Consider the following 22,448-nt stretch of genomic DNA (forward strand, 5'->3'; position numbering starts at 1 on the left):
ACATTGTTTTATATTGTTGATTTAACTTTTGTTTTCCATATTTTTGAAAAGATATTTATTTATTTCCGAATAAAAATTATATTTTTCAATGTGTTATTATTGTTTGTTTTTCAACAGTTTGCGGTATATCTGAGAATGAGGACAAAAACAAGTTTAATATTCCTGACCATTGGGAAACCCCGAGTGTTCAGTTCAAGTTGTTGTTTACAGATGATTGTTGTTCAATTTTCCAAGAAGACGTAGCTCTTATTTTATTTATTTTCATGCTATGTACGTTTTAGCACTTTTTAATTTCGCAAAAAGTCGTTAATTGAATTTAACTATGAGAACTTGATGTGTGGCACATCAGCCTTGAGAAAACATATTCGATTAACAATGACACAGTATACTATAGTTATTAACTAATTTACTAAATAAGACAATAATTGTATACAATAACAAATTGTGATAATACCAACAAAATTTTGAACAAATGATTACAAATTTCTTATTATATGTATAATCATACTTATTTTATTAAAAAGGAATTTAAATTGTTGTATTTCCAAATATATATTTTATAATGAATTCCACTTTATGCCTAATACTCATTACTGTCTTTCTATGTTTAGAAAATTCATTCTTTATATCTGCAAATATTTATTATCGCTGTGACATACAGGTTATCCGTGTTTATAATTTTGTGAAACAAATTTAAAAAGAAGTTCAAACAATATTTGCGATAACCTCGATAAGATTTATAAATGCACACATTCAAACTACTACAAATGACTATTCATTAAAAAAATGTGTAATTCCAGTAAAAAAATGTATAAACATAAATGATAAGTTAATTAACATTACATTATAACTACATGTATACAATCTTATTTGGGAACTGTCAATTTTTTAATGTTATTGATTGCACTTCTTAATGTGGGATTAATGGATAGAGCCCTCTGGTACATTTCAATGGCACGATCCGGTTTTTTCCATCGATGATACAAAACACCTAAAATAGTCAACCATTAGTATTATACATATGATATCTCATCCTAATGAGTTTCAAATATAATGAGTGTTTTATCGATATGCGGTCAATTGCTTAAATAAGTTATGCATACCAAAATTGGCATAATAAATTGCTGGCACATTGTCACCCTTCAAACTGATAGCTTCTTTAAAATGCTTTTCAGCCGTTGTGAAGTCGCCAATTTTTCCATATATATTCGCTATATTGAAATGTATCGCTGGAACTTCAGGCAATAGCAACATCACTTCCCGTGCTAGTTTTAAACCTCGATTGATTTGTCCTGGAAAATTAAATTCATTTCAAATATAATGAAATAAAATTTATATATTTGTTGTGTCAATATCATACCGGTGTTATCTAAAAGAGCAAGTGTGTTACTCCACGCCATTGCATGTTTTGGATTTATTCTTGTAGCCTCGGACCATGCTTCAAATGCCAATTCGTTTTTGTTCTGATCAAGATACTGTATATATGTATATAAAATTAAATGTAAAAAGTGAATTTGTGCAATATTTGATTATATATTATTATGTAATAATAATTTCATACTAAATTTCCGAGGTTGTAATAACAATCGGCATAGTTTTTTCTATACTTCAACGCTTCTCTGTAAGCGTGCTCGGATTTTAGAGGTTGTTTCAAGCCGGCCAAAACTATACCTAAATTCATCCAAGCGGCCGGAAAGTCTTCTCTGGAATAAAATGAACATGTTTAATGTTTAAGTTGTATTATAAATAGTAAATAAAAATAAAATATTTTAGATTTACTTAATTTCCAAAGCATTCCGAAGATAAGTTTCTGCTTCTGAAAATCTAGTTTGATCCTTTAACAAGTTGGCTAAGTTATTCATCGCTTGAAAGTATGATGGATTCAATCTAAAATTTCATTTAACTAATTTTACTCTCACAAATAATTTAATTAGATTCATCAGCAATTTTACAAACCTTATGGCTTCTATATATTCTTTTTCTGCAAACAAAAAATCACTCTTATCTCCAGAATTTTTAGCAATATTATAATGTACTTTCGCATTTAAAGGACACACATCTACTCCAGACAAGTACAGTGTCTTTTCTGTAAGCCAATCTCTATTTCTTTGCATAGTTCTCAATATCATAATACATACAAACAAAATAAATGTAACTTTAAATATCTAAAATAAAAAAACGACAAATTGATTAATTGAAAACATTCAAAAATAAATCGTGTTAAAGTAAAAATGATAATATTATACCTTATGATATTTTGAATTTGAATCACTTAAAATATTATTAACGCCTTGAGCAATCAAAATACAGAATCCAGCTGATGGGATATATAAAATTCTTTCGGCAACAACAAAACCAACAGGCATCAATATATTAGCAGCTGGTAAAAACGGTATAACAATTATGCACAAAGCCAATATGTGTGGTCTAAAAATATTGAACAATCTGGCATTTCACATTCGGTTGGCTTTTTTTCAATGTATTACAAAATAAATGTTATCTTACCTTTTATTATTATAATAGAAATTATTTATAAATATTTTAAGAAGTGTGACTGCAAAACAAATCCAAAATAGAATAACAAAAATTATTCTCAAATCATAAGACGCGCCTAAAACAGGTACACATCCCATAGACCAGTCAAAACACAACCACTGTGGCCATATCAATATCAAAAGATTTATAAAATAAATATAATTATATGTAAATACCTGAAAAAAAAACAAATTCTATATATGAGGACGCACAATATGTAAACATTAATAAACATATATACAATATTATATACTCGAATCAGTCTTGATTTATCGAAAGCAGCGGGATTATCTACGTCTTGAAATTTCGGACCTTCGTAATTCATTACGGCCCATCTCCCATACAAAATCAATATCATCGATATTAACAATAAAGAGATTCTCAATGTAAATTCAGTATAATTCTTAATCACAGAAACATGTGAATTCTTCTTACTAACTTTATTCGATGAATTATCCTCATATGATATAGCTTTTCCATTTTTAAAAACTCTTGTTGTTTCAAAGTACGTATATTTTATGACGTTGAATGGATCTATTCTCCGAACGAGCACAATATCATATATAATACAAAAACACTGAAAGAAATAAACAAAATTTGTCAAAATTAAGTCAATAATTTAAATGAATTGTTTTGCTATTTCAACTTACTAATACTGTAATGCCAGTTTCTTTAGATAAAGTGGCAAAAATAGCCAGCACAATACTCATTATAAAGTAAATACTACATAGTAGGGTTGATTTATTGTATACATTATCAGGTATAGATTTATCATAAAAAAATACAGAAAGAAAGAAGAAAATAGCTGCTAGCAGATCCGCTCTTCCAACAATGCCTGAAACGGCTTCTGTGTGCACTGGATGAACAGCAAAAAGAATGGACGACAGAAAAGGTACGTCTTTCCAAATTGATTTATTAGGAAAAGATTCATCTCGTGCGTATATACGCCAAACGAATTGATATAATAAAATTGTAACTGCAGTGTGTAAAATTAAATTAGTTATTTTAAAATGGAATGGATTCAGTGTGCCATTGTCAAGTTGCTTATTCAACCTAAAATCACATATAGAATGGAATCTATTATTTTCATTAAACATTTTTATATATTACAATGGTATGAACTAATTAGCATACCTAAAAGTGAGTACAGTTAAAGGTCTGTATGACTTGTGACTCGATTTACTTTTGATATCGGAGCCCCAAAAATCGTTGTAAAAGACTTGACTGAACGGTTCGTTCAAATTTAAGTCCCTATTTTTCAAAATGGCTTCGGAATCGTCAAACACGAAGTCTCCATCGAGGAAAAATATGTAAGGAATCACAGAAAAATATATTATTAGTATTATTTTGGCTTGGACGTGCATCTCGCTTAAGCCATTTGATTAGTTTGACAGCTGTCAAATTGACAACGGTTTTGTTTGTAATTTTGGCCGTAAAATATTTACTTCCGTGCAATGCTGAAGTGTTTTGAGACATCTATTCTAATAAATAAATATATTAATTTTAATATTGTATTAATCTGAGTATAGTCAATATCGAAGTAAAAACTTGAATTGGAAATATATAGATTTTTGTTCTTAGAACTACAACTTTTTAGAGAAAAAATAAACAATTCATTGATAATTGACTTTGAGGGTAAGCTTTAGTACTAAACTTGCTAAGTGGAGACATCATAGTTGTCCTGGTCTACTGTATTAAAAGTATATAAACCCATATTTATGTAGTAAATTAATGTCATCATTAATTGTAAAAAGCATTATTGTTGGCACATAGATATTCCACATATTTGAAATATTATAAAATCAAAGTGGATTAAATACTATTGTGTATTAATAAAAACAGTAATAATCACTGCAAACATTTAATCGTTTTAAATTATAAGTTTTTAACCTTTATAGCAAGGTTGTTAGATTCATATGTATGAAATTTGGAACTTTATATATTTTTCAAAATACTCTACGTGGTTTCAGTTTTATTAAATTATAATATTAAAATTTGGATTCCCATTGGAAAGTCTCGCCATCCCATATAAGAGATATCTATTGTCTTTAATGATTTTGTATTATTGTTGTCGACGATTTGATGGAAGCTCGTAAGTTCTCAGCAATACATATAAGAAGAATATTAGATTAAAAATATGAAATAAAACAAATAGATAATAAATAATTAAAATTTTATATTAATTAGTACATTCACATCATGCTTTAACAATACATTGCCTATATATTTTATATAAAACTTTCGCAGAAGGCTGCTCATTAGAAGACCACAGTGTTGTTGATATTTTCTGAAACAACGAACATATGTATGTAATATGTATTTTATTTTGATATGTCGTTATATTCATATACCTGAAAATCGCAGCCGTAAAGAGAAATCCCAATAATCAATCTTTTGATAAACGAAGGGAGTTGGTTTTTTCGAATCAGCAACTTTGAAGATTTACATGACACTTCAGTTTCATCTTCAGTACTGATTTCCTCAAATGATAAAGATGTTTGGGTGGACTTATCATCTACATATCTACGTGTTTGAATTGATTTATCGACAATTTTTGTCACCATTTGTTCTCCAATAAGCACATCTTCATCATAAACAAAAGAATTTTGATCCTGCTTTTTCAATAACTCAGAATCAATGACCGGTATTTCAGATTTAAAAGGTGAAATTTTGTTGCAAGAATATTCCTGGGATTTAAAACTTTTCTCGGAATTAAAAGTCCTATTTGAAACCTCTTCTATTTCCAAAACTTCGACGATTTGTTTCACTTTTTGGGAAATCGATAATGTATCATTATGGTTACTCAAAAAAGATTTGTTAATAATATTCAGTTCTTCCAAATTACTTAATAAAGATGTATTATTTTCATTTTTTGAATAATTTAGTTTTCTCTCGAAAACTTTTGAATACGCCAATCCTTTTCCATTATTAATATCATTATTATTTTTCATTGTGGTTTCATGTGATCTGTTTGAAGTTTTTTTTTTCTTTGGAGTTGAATAACTATTTGGAACAAATTTACTGATGGAACTTATAGATAGATTAAAATCATCAAATTTTGACTTTACATATACATTGGTTTTATTATTTTTGGAATGTTTCCTCAGATCTTCGAAAAAACGGCTTTTAGTGTGCTTGAATAACTCGTCAGATTGTAAATGTTTTTTCAAAATTTCAGTAGATTGACAACTATTCATTTTGAAAATCCAAACTCAATCTTACATGATCAAGGAAACTGTAAATAAAAATATAGAAGGATTACTTAATGACATAATAAAATAAATAAAAAGTAAGCCATCGATTATTTTTGTTTTAAAATGTTGAAAAATTTATCTATATACTAACTTTATTTTATTTATCTATATACTAACTGATTAAAAATTGAGAACTTTAAAAGACTTACAAGCTAATTAAGTTTGTATACAATATATTTTCAATCCATGAAAAAAACTCGAGTCCTCAAGACGCCTGTCACTGAAGAACCGAAATGCCGCCCCACTGCTACCACACACACTTTAATACTGACGATTTATTGCATTGTCTAAAAATCTGTCAATATTATATCCTATTTGTGTAGAAATATCTTAAATGGCAAAATATGTTAGTTTTGAAACAAATTTTAAAAAGAAAACTTTTGGCAGATTAAATTACCAAAATTGTTCTTTGATTATTTCAATTAAATCTCGATCACGGAACATTATCAATCAATCACGCTAATGTACTAATGAGAACTCGAGTGCCAGATGATCGGTGATCGTTTTTTGCGGAATAATCCGTTTACCTACCAAAATACATACACAAAGTTAAATATATTCATCAAACGAAAGAATTATGATTATTTGCAAGAGAACTATTAGCGGTAGCTGCTACTCAAAAATTACCATTAATAAAATCATTATAAATCTGAAATTATTTTTCGCATAGTAGTGATATTTGTATCGTTGAATAGATCAAAAACATCACTAAGCAATAATAATAATTAGTCTGGTGAATTAAAGTTTGTCTTAACGAATTGAAAGAAAGTTTTACATTGTTTAATACAAAAAATTGTTCTTTATCATATTTAAGATACGCCTTTATGTGTTCATGCGTTGTTGTTTATGTACAGTGTGGTTTTTTATATAGAGCAGTGTACGATTGTTCCTGTGCAATATTGTTGGATAACTGTCTCGTTCTCCGACCAAAGGGTCTCTCAGACTGTATTCGTTAGGGGGGGGCCTCATGTTGAGGGCTTTAAGGGTCAAATTCTTTGACCTTTATTTACATATTTAAAATTTTCAATTTAAACCATTCTTAGCATTTTTTTTTATAATTCATATACATATTATAATGAAAAATAGATTGCAACCATAAGCTCCGGATTTTAATGTCTCGCGATTACTAAACAGAACATATCTAGTGTGCGTTTAATTTTAAAATCAAATAAAGAAAAATGATAATGGTCAAAATATGTATTGCTTGAGTCAAATCATAGTGGGTTTGTTTTCACGCCGGCTGTTGTCACATTCGCCGCGCGATGGATATAACTGAACTATTAGCGTTTAAAGTCAGTATATTCCGCTTTCACTTATTGTAGTCTTTTTTATAATGTATTTATTTATTTAAACCAAACATTATTTAAACTGATCTTTATACGCCGATTTGGTTAGCTATTTTGACAATTGGTTTTTTGGTTATGTTAGCTATACTATTAACATTCATTATTTCAGCCTGTGCAAACTCCGAAGCGACCAAGCGATGAGGACGCTGAAGGTCGTGATGAAGAAGGTTCAGCAGCTCGTAAGATGCGACGACTTGCCCGATCTAAAGCCGAGAGTTTCTCCAAACCTCCTCCACCGTCCCGGTTGTTAAACGCCGAGCCAGCTATCACCGAAACCGAAAGGGAAAATATTTTACAATTCGTCGAAACTGAAGAGACGCAGGTTCGTAATATATTTTTGTGGTGTGGTAGACTGAAATATTGTAGTAAACTTGACTTTTTTCGTAGGGTGAAATTGTCGATGAGACAGTTGTTAAAAAGTTGATATTGGCCTTTGAAAAGAAATCCTTGAGAAATCGGGAAATGCGTATTAAGTTTCCCGAACAAGCGGATAAATTTATGGAAAGTGAAGTTGATCTTCATCAGTCATTGCAGGTACATATGCAAATTTATCTATTAATTATTTCAAATTGAATTTGACTAATTGTGCAATTTTATTTTAAGGAGTTGAGTGTTGTAGCTACGGTACCTGATTTATATCCTATACTTGTTCAAATGAAATTTATCAATTCATTGCTGGAACTTCTTTCTCACGATAACACTGATATATCTACGCAAGTTGTTCATCTAATCCAAGTAAATTTTTTTGTACACTGATTCGATTTACAAGTTTCTTTATCACAATACGATTTACTACTTTTTTCATAACAGGAGCTGACTGATGTAGATATTTTACATGAAAGTATTGAAGGAGCCGAAATATTAGTAGACGCTTTACAAGATTGTCAAGCTATACCTTTGTTACTCCATAATCTTTCTAGAATGGATGAACAAGTGCAGGAAGAGAGAGATGGCGTTCATAATACTCTTGGTAAATCAAATAAGCAAAATCGTTATTAGAATTTTTGTGATAAATATAATTTACGCGTATAATAATCTTTTCCTATCTAGGCATTATCGAAAACATAACAGAATTTAGACCGGAACTTTGTGTAGAAGTTGCTAAACAAGGATTTCTTCAATGGATTTTAAAACGATTGAAGGTTGAAAGGATATTGCTATATATTATATGTAAATATTTTTAAACATTTTTCATAATAAATCTTTTTGATTTTCAGTTGAAAGCTCCATTTGATGCTAATAAGTTATATGTAAGCGAAATATTATCAATTTTACTTCAAATTTCTCCAGAAAATAGAATTTTGCTTGGAGAATTAGATGGTATTGATGTATTACTGCAAGAATTAGCTGTAAGCAACATTAAATAAAAAAAAATCATGATATTTAATTTGATGATTCGGATTACTATTGTTTTTAAAATTGATTTATAGTTTTATAAACGTCACGATCCAAACAGTAGTGAAGAACAAGAAATGATGGAAAATTTATTTAATAGTTTATGTTCTGCTTTGATGTTGACCTCGAATCGAGATCGTTTTCTTCGGGGAGAAGGTCTTCAGTTGATGAACCTGATGTTGAGGTTCTTTAACTATTTCACAACGATATATTTATGAGTCAATAATAAGTTTTATTTTATATGTAATAATTTGATATTTTGCAGGGAGAAGAAGCTTTCTCGAAACGGATCATTGAAGGTTTTGGATCATGCTATGTCTGGACCGGATGGAAAAGATAACTGTAATAAATTTGTCGATATTTTGGGTCTCAGAACCATATTTCCCCTTTTTATGAAAACACCCAAGAGAAAAAGAGTTTTAACTACTGATCAGCACGAAGGTATTATACTTGCAAAATCAGCACAGTCACAAGTACATTGTTTGTATGTATGTAAGAATTAATATCGATTTTTAGAACACGTTGTTTCGATCATATCTTCAATGTTGCGAAACTGTCAAGGATCGCAGCGTCAACGTCTTTTAACCAAATTCACCGAGAACGATTTAGAAAAGGTTGATAGACTATTAGAATTGCATTTCAAATACTTGGATAAAGTCGATAAAGTTGAGCAAGAGATTGAATTAGAAAAAAAGGTAAAAACAAGCTTTTATACGTTCAACACTGATGTGCAGTATTTTACTTGTATAATGTTTAGGCCGAAGACGAAATGGACACCACTGATACGGAAGAAGACGAATTATATCTCAGAAGATTGTCCGGTGGGTTGTTCACGTTACAATTGGTTGATCATATAATATTAGAAGTGTGCGCTTCAGGAACACCTTCGATTAAGCAACGAGTACAACGCGTGCTTTCATTACGAGGCGGTTCTCTCAAAACAATTCGACACGTGATGAGAGGTTTGTATTGTGTATTTTTACGAATATTATTTTGACTTTTTTACTGGTTATGTACATTGTTTTACTTTATAACTTTCAGAATATGCTGGTAATTTGGGTGAAGCGGGAAATCCTGAATGGCGACAACAAGAACAACAACACATTTTGCAAATGGTCGATAAATTTTAAAAAATACCAGATGTTTACAAATAAAAATGTCGTATAATATAATAGAAATAAGTATCCATATATTGTTCCACATTTTTTTAAGCGCAAAATAAAATTTAAATGTTTTATGTATTTATTTCAATAATTAATTAACAGTTAAAGTATTAACACTATTAAAATTCACAGTCAAAACTTGTTCAACTTAAGTATGCATTAAATAAATTGTAAAAAATATATCCAATTAAAATCAAACTTAATAATATATTTAAAAGCTTAAACATAAAGTTCAATATTAAAATTGTGCAAAATATCAAAATAATTTTTAAAATGTGAATTATGAATTAATATTGGAACAATTTGTTATTTTGAAGTGATTTATTGCAATATAATAAAAAAACTGTAATATATAAGTTTTATTATATTTAACCTATTGAGCACCAATTTTATAAAAAAAGAATTGCAATAAAATATTTTAAACACCTGCAACATAACATAATGCACACTTTAAATATTGAAAAATCGCCAATAAAATAATTTAAAAATCAATTAAGAACAGTGCCAAACAAACTTGAACATATTAAGTATTATTATTATAAGTAAGAAAAAAATTAAGTATCGTAAGAAACTGATAACCTTTACATTATACAGTTTCATTGTGATTAATGTGTAGTGCTTACATGTATATCAACAAATAACAACAATAAGTACTCTATAAAATATGGAATAGAAAAAATACTATATTGAATGAGCCATTGCACATTGTGTAAAATTAATTGTAAGACTTTGAATAATGAGAAAATAATTAATTACATTTAACTACATAATTTTTCAACACATAATTTTATTATAAAAAATAATTCCTCTTTAATGGTATTGCAAATACATAGTATACTGGAATGAAAATTCATAATATGTATGTAGTAGGTAAAATTAATGTATGTACTACTTATTTTCAATATACATAATTGATATGTATAAAAGAGTAAATAAAAACATTTTAATGGGTAGATCTATAGATCTTTGCAAAGATTTGTGAATCAAATATGTACATAAATGCAAAATCCAATTTTTAAAAATTCTTTTACATTAATAAAATAAAACCACATTTACGAAAGTCTACTCATTAGATTCGATATATACCTATACATACATATGTATGTATATATATGAAAATCACAAATATGTATATAGGCGATGAAAATATCTTACACATTTGTCATTTGTTATATTTTTAAGACGTGTCTTTAAAATAAAATAAAATCAAATTTCATACTAAAAAACAAGTAGGAATCTCAAATTAAATCGGCACCATTTTTCAAATAAAAAATTAAATGCTACATACATATGTTTATTAGTTGTTATTACTTTTACGCCCCTCATAAGACTTATTGCAGGCAAGAGATAACATTTACACATTCTCTGATATTTGATCTGACCTCCAAATTAATAAGGACACTCTTTAGTCAGTACTTTCCGGAGAGCTTCAGGTATTGATTCTTTAGTTTTTGTGAATATTGAATTGCCGAGAAGTTTCGGACACGGCATCTCGCCTGACTGGATCGCTTGGGCAGCCTTGAGAAGATCGTAGTTGATTTCCTCCGATACAACCGAGTCTTTTCTGTAATACATAAACGATTCAGATGATTAATGAATGAATTTCAAAAATGAGAATTGCATAAGTATGGTAGTATGTATTGACTTGTAGAGCGGGTGTGTCGTGACGAATTCTCGAATATACGAAGCCGTTGTCAACAGTTTGCCGGACGCCCTGCGCTGGATGAGTTTCAAATACTGTTGGATCGAACAATGTGTGTCTGCATCGACGTCCATACTCTCCAGGTATGATTCAATCAATGCTATCAAACCGGGGAATGTACCTTCCTACAAAAACAAAACAGTCATTACACTGACACATATATTTTGCGAGTTGCATAAGATGTTTTGCACTTTCTACCTTTCCATTTATGATTTCATTGATGGTCATCTCTTCGTATTGATCTGTATCACACGATCCAAGGTGACAATGACGGGATGCTTCAACAGGCGTGACACCTGTACTGATATCTTTCCGCCACCAAAATTTACCTTGTTTACATGCGTCGCGTTTCTGGGCTTTTTGCATGTTCTCATCGACCTAAATACAATATATAACTGGTTATTTTTAAAGTTAGCAACAATTTATCACATGGAAATACATTTATATAACGAACCTTGCTAATGGGCATAACAAAATTGAGCTGGTAGCTTAAGATGACTCTCGTCAGCAACACTACGAAGCAAACGAAAGCTGCATTTTCAAAGTCGGTGAGCTGAGCTTCACAAGGACGGAACTCGACACGCCATCCAATCGACGATCGAGGAGGTGGTGGTTTAAAGCGCATCGTTTGCCAATTGGTAGATTGAATGTTCTGTTGTTAAATAAATATGATTCAATCGTTAAATTTCACATTAAATATAGTCGGATTTAGGTATTAAATAAAAAAAACCTCACTTCAAAGTGATCTGTATCTTCCTCATCGTTCTGATTCACTTTCTCTGAAAAGAGTGATACAGTGTCCCTGATGAAAAGGTGAGCAATGTGTTGCGCCAACGGATGGTCTATGTCATTTTCACGAAGCTGTTTGTATATATCCTTATCGTAAGTTAAAGGAATATCGTTGTACCTAAAATAAACGATATGTTAAGTACTGATAAATAACTCACGCATGTACATAAATCTAATAATAAATACGTTTAATTGTGGATATATTTTTAGTAGTGGCGTGGCGTGCATATGTACATGTTATTCATGTAGAACTTGAAACTAAGCAAGTTTCAACACAATAAATAGTTCCAAGTATAGTACGTCATAATAATATGACATACTTATAAAACTTTATAAAGATCTATAAAGCAGTAGCGTCGCTAGGCTCGTGCGGGGAGTGCGGTCTGCACCGGGTGATACCAAATTGTTCAAATTGAAAAACGCTAATTTGACATATTTGTTGCATGACGGTCTTCAAGTGGCTACATGCCTCATTGCAATTTCTGTATATATGCAGCTTCCTGTATATATACAGCTTTCTGTATATATTTTTGTATTTATACAATCCGTCTGGTACAGCTATATATGTACATATAGCATCAAATATGAGCCATAATTGGCTTTTGTTCGAATTCCTGAGAAATCAGTGTATGTACCTAAATTCAAATTTGGACCTATTCAGTCAGACGGAGGCGTAATCCAGAAACAACGTTGTGAACTTAGCTTCTCTTTTGGCGCTTCCCTCTCGCAAATCATAACAATTAACAAATATTAATAAACAATAAAAAATATTTTTTAGGTGACACCACCCCTAGCGACGCCACTGTATAAAGTCAATATTATATATGAATATGTTACAGTCTTAATATCCAGTCTGGTTCGTTCATGAACATACTATTTTGTTCATACACGAACTGTTGATTTTAATTCGATGAGAACATACTTTAGTGCTAACAGTCAAAAGCTATTTTCAAATAGACTCTAGTGGTGTCGTATGAAAATTTTAAGCTGTCAAAACGCCAAAGAATTTAAAAGGGAAATCTTATGGAAACCACATTACAACGTTGCTATTATTCCAGTTTCTGCTAATATTTTGAATATTGCAACCCAGGGCAAGCATACATATGTACATAGAGGATGGGACAAACGATTGAGAATATTTAAAGTTATACTACATAGTTCTTTGGCAATATCTTTTGTGTACACTGGCCAGATTGGTACGTGTATGAACAAACTAGTATGTTCATGATCGAATGAAATGTTCAAGTGGACTGTAGCATATAGATACATCTCGAGAAAAAATGTAAGTACATGAAAATTATAATACGCGACGTATAATTACTTTTCATTGTGCGGTGAGAGGTAACTGTCGATGGAATCGTATCGGGATTTTGTAATCCTAAACTTTTCACCGGGACCCAATGGAGCAAGACCGCGTTCTCCGGGAGTCCTGCAATCCACCGATCCCGAAATAACGTTCCATCGACAGTCGACATCAGTTAAGAATCCTCTGTATGCAGGCGAAGCAGCAGATAAAGCCAACTATTGAACAAATGATAAATACAATACAATAATATACCAAATTATAAAAAAAATATGCATAAAACAATACGAACCATGATGGGACATAAAGGCGTCAGTTGATCATATAATGTCCTAGCTTCGGCGATATTGCAAGCTTGAAACGTAAGCTGAAGACAGCAACATCCCATTCCAAATCCCATAGCATCCAAATATACGTGATCCGGCAGAGCGTTCGATTCCTTTTGATGCGAATCGTCCACGGGAATTTTGGTGTTTACATCTTTGAATACTGAACAATGCATAATAATTGATTTATAAATTCATAAATTGTAGAAATGAATTGTCAGAATAAAATAAATACATACTTGGTAGATTTATTGCAACTTTCTCCCCACGTCGCATTCTGATGTTCCTGGTCAACGTTTTGAACCGAGGATGGCCGGGATAAATCGCTTCATCGGGGAAGAATAACGAACGACTGACTCCAGTTTCAGGCTGCGGATCGAATGGTGGACTTGTGAAATTTGGACATCCCAACCTGTAAAAAATCAATTAATTTATGAAAACGACACGACGTTTCATACATTGTTTTCATCTCATGAAAGCGTATTCTAGTAAAAAAGCGTACCGCCATACATATAAGATCTTTAATTTACATATTTAGTAATTTCGGTCCAATAGAATTTTTACAATACGCCTTCGTGAGTTAACACTAATAGTTTTATATTTGGAAAAATAGAAACCTAGGAAAATTTGTGATGCTCATTAAATATTCGCCAGGACCGAGCAGAGCTGCAGCTTCCGTCCTTCTGTATTTCATATTAGCTTCGACTATGTTAAAATGTGCCAAAAGACCACCATATGGTCGTCCAGGAGTGCCTTCAATCATATATGCACCATATTCTGGCCTCCACAAAGATTTGACACCTACAAATATTCAAACATGAGTCAGTGGCGGCTAGTGAACAATGACGTATATTGGGAGTTCACTAGTTCCAAAAATTAAGATGATAAATACGATGCTTTCACAAGCAAAGGCGATAGCCAGATATAGGCGTTGGCTTGATGCTTTTCCAATAACATTAGTGTTCAAAGCAAGAGAGCAAAAAAGCATCGTTTTTCTAAGAAATTGACATTAGTGAAACATTTTTTGTGGGAAAAGCATCGAGTCAATGCCTGCCTGAAGAACAATGCAATAAGGGATACAAGATTTTCGGAACCGATCGTAAAAACTCATAGCTTTGGAGTGCTGATCCATATCAGCCTTTTTTGTATGGAAATATTTCGGTTTCACATGTCGAGAATACTTGAATGTTTCTCTTTCGACACTCATTAGTTTTTATAAGACATTGTATGGATAATTTTAGTAACAAATTAGCAATCATTCATCTCATTCAAATAGACTCGTGTTGAATCTCATGAAACTGACCAGTTCATTAACATGACAATCAAACAGGTCCAAATGCTCATCTATCACATTAAGGAACCGGACAGCCTTTACAAGAGACGAGTTACCGAAAGCAGACGTTTTCGCAACAATAGGTTGGAAAAGTCGACGATGATGCAAAGCTCTACCGCATTCAGGCGCCCAAAATTTAAGCTCTAACAAAATCGAAGGGTTGTCAATACTACAAAGAAATATTTAGAAATGGCAATAATTCTTCTCGAAAATAGTGAGTCAAAGTCTAGGACACCTTGTGTAAAAAGGCAGTGGGAAATAAATAGGGGTAATATTTATATTTCCTCATGCAAAGGTATCGAAGAAGAACTCTTTCTATCAAGAGAAATTCATTTCAGTGGGACTCAAAATTACAAACCCAAACTCTAATATGCTCTGGACAAGCGAACAATAATGCAACACCACAATACTTGGATCTTGAATGTAGTGAGCATTTATATATGTTTCATTAGTATAGAATATGCACAACTTCTTGAATATATCCACTCATTTTTTGTGATTATCGTTTATTTTACAGCTTCACTGCATCAGCGCTCCTTAGAACGAGCCATCCCTGGCCCCAATTGTTTTTCTGAAAGAGTTACTCCATATTTATCACCTGGTGTTATCATTTTCGCAGGGTTAAAGATAAACAGTATGATAGCGTTGTTTCATTGACGAACTAGCTTTACCTCTCTAATCCATAGTTTGCATTAAACGTGTTAAAATTTTTGCTAATGTACATACCGGTCTCTGTCACGAGCCCGAATGTGAAATGCCTGAAAATGCAAATATCGGAAGGCAAAGATCGAAAATCGAAAGATCTTAAGTCGAAAGATCAAAAAAAAAAGGTTACATGGTACACAGTACATACTCACTTAATTTGCGTGAGCAGGATACAACAGGAACAAGAGGAACAGGCTTTTCCTCCCGTATTAATGTGCGCGCGCTGAATACGGGAGGCAAAGCCTGTTCCTCTTGTTCCTGTTGTATCCTGCTCGCGCAAATTAAGTGAGTATGTACCCTTTACCATGCACCCTTTTTTTATCTTTCGACTTAAGATCTTTCGATTTTCGATCTTTGCCTTCCAATATTTGCGTTTTCGGGCGTTTCACATTCGGGCCCGTGAGGTAGACCCTGTACATACATATGGCAGTCGTTTATTTTCAAGATGCATTAATTTAATTTTAAAATAAAACTAGATTCACAAACGAATAATCCGCATCCATCTAATCGAAAGTATACTGTATATATGTATGTATAAAAATATTGACGAGTTAAAAGAAGCGATGAGTCATACACGTTATCGTGAATATTGAATGTCATGATGAGAAGTCTGCATGTTACATAACAAACTCATCGATGTTTGTTAGATAATAAATAAAAAAAATATTGTTTAGATAAAGATATATATTCATTGTTTCAAGAGGTTTACCCACAAAGTACAAACTTAAAACATTTTTTTTTAAGTCTGTTTATCATCTAAATGTTTGTATCATTAAATAAACTAGCCTTGTCTTCTTAATTAATCAGAACATGAGATATGCTATGTAAATATTGCATCAATTAATGGTGTTTACCCTCATGGTTACTAATTATATCTACATATGTAGATATACATAACACTACAACCATTGATCATGTGATAGTCGCTGGCCTATTCGGAGTTAGACATTAAAATAATATATTTCCAGTTAATAGGATCAATACCGAGGGCCCAAAAGGTATTCAGTAATGTCGCAAAGTACTTATTTTTTAATTTAAAAACCCACGTCGACTACGATCTTACAGCAACCATTGACTGTAGTGTTTCCCTCTCTATTATTCAAAGCCAAAGAACGTCATAGACCCAAATGATTAAATAATGTTTGTGTATATACCTTGTGGATCGGCCAATTCCTTTTCGTTAAGTTCAGCCAACATTTCCTGAGCACGAAGGCTGACCGTCACCCGTTTGTTCTCGTCGTCGAACTTCACAATGATATATTCGACTTCGTCTCCCCATTTCAGTACGTCGCCTTGACGGTCGCGCAATTTCTTGTAAAGATTTATGAATTGTATCACGCCGTGTTTTCTGACATGATCGGCGTGAACTTTCGTCTCCTCCCATGACAACGGACTTCCTTCGGTCAACAAACCCATAGTAAACAATTATTAAAATCGCTTCAACTATTTCTTTTTATTTATTATTTTGTTCAGTGTCTAGTGTTTATCAGAATGTTGTGTCACTAAAATGCTAATAATACTTGTGTTTACCTGAAATTAGAAAATAAAAATTAAACTCCAGTGTTAATTCAACTTGTGTATTTGATTGGCGTATGAAAGTATTTGCGTTGTGTGATCAAATTAATTTTATTTGTATGTACATATGTATGCAATTACAATTAAATCTTACAAAAATGATAAAAATCTTAACTTGTTTTTGATAAAATGAAGAAATAGCAATTCATTTAATGTAAAGTTCTCAAGCATTAGATAAAAAGTAATATGATACGTACAACATATGTACTTATAATACTTACAAACAAAAATATACTTTAATATCAGGATATATGTATGTAATTTGAAGTTAAAATTTTTCCATACTAATTTTTAATAAATTTCTATTTACAAAATACATAAATGCAAAATAAAATATAATTAGAGTGACTTTGACGAATACAAAAAATTTCCTACTTAAAAATTTAGTCTTTTTTAAATTTAGGCTTTGAATTTTACCAAAAATGAAAATTTCTTAGTTACATGATTTCAATTCATTAATTAAATAATTATAAATTGATATTATTAATCTTCCAACTTTAAGGTTGGCAAAATTAAAAAAAAAAATGAGATTAAATGCATGATAAATTATTTTATGGAGAAATTATTTATTTATAATTTTGGACCATTGTGGCATTACAGGAAGAACCTAATTCGCCACAATGGCCTACGTTTGCAAAAGAGAAGAAAACAAATATAAAATAAAGTAAAATACATAAAATAAAAAGAAAAAATCATAAGCAGAAAAACATGATAAAAAAAATAGTAAAAGAAAAATGAACTTAAGGTGAAAAAATCAAATAAAAGAATAAATAAAATCTTATTCTTAGTTTCACATTGAATATAAAGAGTGTATAATATTTATTTATTATTATTATTGGATGGAGAATACGTGGGTTCTGCAAAATATTTAAATTGAAAAAGGGTTCCAGGCTGAAGAAGTTCTAAAATCTACTGTTATCACCTCTCGGAGGCGTATTATATTTTATTCTGTTAGGTTTTCAATGTCTAAGAAATCAGAATGTGTACAATGGATTGTTGACAAATTTATTTATATAGAGTAAATTTATAAACACTTTTCCCGAGGGAAGAAAATACGACTTTTTTACTGGGGCGAATCATGACAGTGTATTTTGAGATATGCATTCTAAGCTTTAAAGTAGTTTTTGGTAAAAAAAAAAAAACCCTATTTTTCAATGGTATTTCAATGCTTTCGGAATATTATTCAAAATTATCTGACTTTAACAAAGGGTCAGAGAATGGTAACCTTAATTACAATGACTAATGTGTTACGGGAGAATATTTCAATTGTAGAGTAACGACAGGAAAAAATGAATATAAATCAGTAATGCAAAATTTGATGGGCTAAATCGAGGTTCTTAACAGCATAAATAAAAAAATGGATAGTGCAGTGTATGTATAACATGGTGTAATATGGAAACATGGTGTAATAAGGCAACTGAATGGTGCAGAGAAAAAAAGTTTACACGAGAATAGTGAGAACGAGGGTGTGGATGTACTCGTATGGACGTTTTCGATACGAAGGGGAATGTGTGAAGGTGTGAAGTCTCACGGGAATGTGAGGAAGTGTGATCTTCGGAACGATGGTGTGGTCTTCGGTTGCGCAACACGAGTTCTGCCGACGCGACCGCGACCACTCGCCGCGACGAACGCGACACACTAGCCGCGACCCGCGACTCGCAACTCGCAACCGCGACCTGCCGTTCCAGCTGTCACTATTCCAATACTACCAACCTACACACCGACGCCAAACTGACGCTCGATTATTGCGATATCAAGTTTATAACGAGTTACTTTATAAAACGACTTATTTCAATTCAATTATGAGATATCGCTCGTAACTATGTTATTGATCAATTAAAAAATCTACAAGTTTCATTCGAAAGTACGATGACTATGCAAATTGCAATATAAAAATGTTCAGTGAGTTTTTTTTTTAATAAATTGTAGGCAGTCATAACTCTACTCGAGAATCGGAAAACGGTATCTTTATATTGTTTTATGGGCGTGAAGGGAGGTTTCCAAATCGAAGTGAAAGACGCACTGAGTTTTACAGGAAAACGAATGACTTGGAGTCACAAATATTAAAATATTGACCAGCAGCACCGCACAAATAATTCAAATCATACGTAATATTATTTTTAAATGAGGTCTAATAAGGATTTGAAACCTGGACCTGAATCATTAATAAAAGCATAGCTAGGAGAAGAAGAAACAAATCCCTCCAGAAAAATCAAAGAAAATCGTTCAATATATTATTTCCTATTATTTTCTCAAAAGTTGTTTTACATAATATTATATTTTAATATATTTATGTGAGACGTTTTTAACTAAATAATTTTTTTTTTAACTTGAGTATTTTGAACAATTTTGGGAACTTATTTACGGTTGGGTGATTACATCCCAAATGTGAATCGCTACCAGGATAACCGCCGCTACGAAAATCGCTCGCACGATTTTCTACAATACTTTTTTTTACAAAATTTGAGCAGTCTTGAGTAATATTTGTGCAGTTTTATGTACGGCAATTTTCCTGTGCGACGAATTTTCGTGCGACAGGAGACAGCGCAAGCGATTTTCGTAGCGGCGGTTATCCCAGTAGCGATTTACATTTGGGATGTAACCCGTTTTACTCTTATCTACATATGTACATATTATCGCCACGTACATTTCACGTTAAAAAAACAATTATTACGCTCTTTTACGACATAATGTTTCGACACTATGTCAACAGATGTCTCAAGTGCTCAAATTTATTCAAGTGCGAAACGCAAGCTCGCAATGACTACGTCCACACTACCGATATCTACACCCGATATTTAAGAATTTTTTCATAACCAGTTCCCATATTGCAACCAGTGGTTGCTATTTAGGAACTGGTTATGGAAAAATTCCTAAATATCGGGTGTAGATATCGGTAATGTGGACGTAGCCAATGAAACGTAAAAATAAATTTTTGAGGGTGAAGCGCGAATCCAACTGCTAAACAAGTACCAACATTTATACTTTCATTGGATATGCATATGTATTCGAAAATATATACGTACAATATTAGTAGAATAGTGTGTCATCAGGCGTAAAATATTGTACTGCTTATACTATACATATGCTATAATCAAAATAATAGCAACGATCGATTTATGGGAACGTCGATCGATTAGATTCGAAGGTGCGTGTATTTATAAATAGTCGGTTGGAGGTAGTGCGTGCCGCGGACCGATGTTTGGGCAGTAGAATAACGGCCGCGCGCGGGCCTGGCGGTGTTGCGTCGCGTCTCGGCCAACGACGGTCGTGTGCGGCAGTGCGTCCGGACGGCGGACGGTGGACGATCGGACATGTGTGGGAGCGGCCGAGCCCCCCCAGCCCCCGCCACCCCCGCAGCCCCCGCCTGACATGTCGGCGACCGCAGCCCCCGCCGCGCCCCCCGCGCCTCCGCCCCTGCCGCTGCCGCCGACGCCGCCCTCCAACCTCTCCGACAAAGGTACGCCCCCCTCGCCACCCCTACCCTCCGCTCCCCTCTCCGCACCGCGCCTCGCCTCGCGACACCCTTCCCGCCCCACTCCTCGGCACCAACTGTCAATACCAAATACTCTTCACACCAACCGAAACACACACACACTCGCTCACTCACACACACCCGCTTACGCATAGCATAACACACATCCATAACCTTGTGTTGCTATTTTTTATATTTCCCTTGAATCTGTATTTGAACATTTCATTTTCACATCTATTGTTTATTGCTTCAGTATACCCTTTATTTATCACACATATGCATATATACTCCGTTGTAGAAGGTTGACATCGTAAGTGTCATGTTTGTTATTGAATCACAATACATACATAAAGTCACTCCTCGGAAGTTCTCAACCAACCGAGGTGAGTCTCTATGCAAAAGTATTATATTTGAAAAGACATTAGATTAAAAATTGGCGTTCTGATCAAAAGTGACAATTTTTTACTTCAAATACGTCGTATGTTTTGTACAATGTTTTTCTTTTGTATAGAACACACTTTTTTATGGTATTTACATATATTTAATCTATTGCAGGAAATTGAATTTTTTCCCTTTGATAATTTAGTATGCATGCAAAGAAACACTATATAAAAACTATTTTTCTTGTCATTGAACATTATTACATTGAGAATCTTTTTGAATTATTCTCTGCAGCAGCAATTTTCAAACTAAAACAGTCGGCAGATCATTTCATAAATACATACATAGATGTTTCAAAATTGTTAACAGTTGGTTGTAAATGTGATTTATTTTTATTATCACTACACGTTTGTCATAAAACAAATCTCGCACATCCAAAGAAATCTTTATATATAGATGTGACGATGTTGATTGATGTTTAAGAACCATTCACAGTAAAATATAAATGCGATACCTTTTTTTTTTTATCATTTCACATTTATCAGAAAACATATTCTTGCGTATTCGAAGAAATCTTTATATTTAGGTGTGACGATGTTGATTGATGTTTAAGAACCATTCACAGTAAAATATAAATGCGATACCTTTTTTTTTTTTATCATTTCACATTTATCAGAAAACATATTCTTGCGTATTCGAAGAAATCTTTATATTTAGATGTGACCATGTTGATTGATGTTTAAGAACCATTCACAGTAAAATATAAATGTGATACCTTTTTTTTTTTTTTATCATTTCACATTTATCAGAAAACATATTCTTGCGTATTCGAAGAAAATTTAGATGTGACGATTTTGATTATACTCGTATTAGCACGGTGAAAATATGCACGTTATAGAAAATATAAATCGATGCCAAATTAAAGCCACTTTAACCCTTTGAGTGCTGACGTCTTTTCTGTTGAAAGCCCGCCACACTGAAAATTTCGCCAACATTTCAAACTAGAATTTAGAAATCCAATAGAAAGCAGATATAAAATTGTAGCTAATGCAAACAACCCCTAGATAACTACGGCCGAAGATTTCGAGTTTTGTAAAGGTGTGTTTAGACTCTAATATATCTTGCAACAATATATAATAAACAAAATAAGTCTATTAGTGAATGTA

General features: G+C 32.2%; 5 protein-coding genes across 10 annotated transcripts in view; 2 read left to right on the plus strand and 3 right to left on the minus strand.

The window, feature by feature from the left end:
- Positions 1-866: 866 nt before the first annotated feature.
- Positions 867-3,899, minus strand: Tmtc4 (Transmembrane O-mannosyltransferase targeting cadherins 4). Its single transcript, XM_077438760.1, has 11 exons — positions 3,670-3,899; positions 3,182-3,588; positions 2,789-3,069; positions 2,506-2,711; positions 2,247-2,427; positions 1,957-2,165; positions 1,780-1,887; positions 1,562-1,703; positions 1,361-1,475; positions 1,104-1,292; positions 867-991 (listed from the first exon to the last, which is right to left on the minus strand). Exons 1-11 carry the CDS (start codon positions 3,897-3,899, stop codon positions 867-869), a joined length of 2,193 nt encoding a protein of 730 aa, XP_077294886.1.
- A 794-nt stretch (positions 3,900-4,693) lies between these two features.
- On the minus strand, positions 4,694-6,031 carry LOC143916980 (uncharacterized). Its single transcript, XM_077438331.1, has 3 exons — positions 5,939-6,031; positions 4,887-5,770; positions 4,694-4,822 (listed from the first exon to the last, which is right to left on the minus strand). Exons 2-3 carry the CDS (start codon positions 5,730-5,732, stop codon positions 4,733-4,735), a joined length of 936 nt encoding a protein of 311 aa, XP_077294457.1. The 5' UTR covers positions 5,733-5,770; positions 5,939-6,031; the 3' UTR covers positions 4,694-4,732.
- Positions 6,032-6,984: 953 nt separating this feature from the next.
- Positions 6,985-10,163, plus strand: LOC143916356 (beta-catenin-like protein 1). Its single transcript, XM_077437410.1, has 12 exons — positions 6,985-7,081; positions 7,245-7,457; positions 7,523-7,669; positions 7,739-7,870; positions 7,946-8,105; positions 8,186-8,277; positions 8,353-8,484; positions 8,566-8,714; positions 8,796-8,971; positions 9,047-9,225; positions 9,288-9,492; positions 9,572-10,163. The coding sequence occupies exons 1-12, from the start codon at positions 7,052-7,054 to the stop codon at positions 9,658-9,660; spliced, it is 1,704 nt and encodes a 567-aa protein (XP_077293536.1). The 5' UTR covers positions 6,985-7,051; the 3' UTR covers positions 9,661-10,163.
- Positions 9,701-19,133, minus strand: Gclc (glutamate--cysteine ligase). Of its 4 annotated transcripts, XR_013260970.1 has the most exons (12): positions 18,958-19,122; positions 17,006-17,381; positions 14,431-14,614; positions 14,053-14,225; positions 13,780-13,976; positions 13,506-13,705; positions 12,131-12,302; positions 11,850-12,047; positions 11,594-11,773; positions 11,339-11,520; positions 10,949-11,257; positions 9,701-10,911 (listed from the first exon to the last, which is right to left on the minus strand). XR_013260970.1 is itself a non-coding variant. In XM_077437406.1 (11 exons), exons 2-11 carry the CDS (start codon positions 17,265-17,267, stop codon positions 11,083-11,085), a joined length of 1,923 nt encoding a protein of 640 aa, XP_077293532.1. In that variant the 5' UTR covers positions 17,268-17,381; positions 18,958-19,133; the 3' UTR covers positions 9,758-11,082. The 4 variants fall into 4 exon arrangements, 3 of the variants coding, with proteins under 3 accessions (XP_077293532.1, XP_077293533.1, XP_077293534.1); XM_077437406.1 differs by having other exon boundaries at positions 9,758-11,257; positions 18,958-19,133; XM_077437407.1 differs by having other exon boundaries at positions 9,758-11,257; positions 18,872-19,122.
- A 1,035-nt stretch (positions 19,134-20,168) lies between these two features.
- The window catches only part of pbl (epithelial cell transforming 2 pebble), a 43,841-nt gene continuing 41,561 nt past the window's right edge, over positions 20,169-22,448 (plus strand). For 2 of the 3 annotated variants that reach the window (XM_077437612.1, XM_077437611.1), the window contains exon 1: positions 20,591-20,886. In XM_077437612.1, the coding sequence (XP_077293738.1) occupies positions 20,799-20,886 (88 nt within the window). In that variant the 5' untranslated portion in view covers positions 20,591-20,798. Of the gene's footprint in view, positions 20,887-22,448 lie in introns of all 3 variants that reach the window. The other variant, XM_077437610.1, reaches the window with a different exon arrangement.

The sequence above is a fragment of the Arctopsyche grandis genome, chromosome 9, assembly GCF_051622035.1.
Source record: "Arctopsyche grandis isolate Sample6627 chromosome 9, ASM5162203v2, whole genome shotgun sequence".
Taxonomy (NCBI): domain Eukaryota; kingdom Metazoa; phylum Arthropoda; class Insecta; order Trichoptera; family Hydropsychidae; genus Arctopsyche; species Arctopsyche grandis.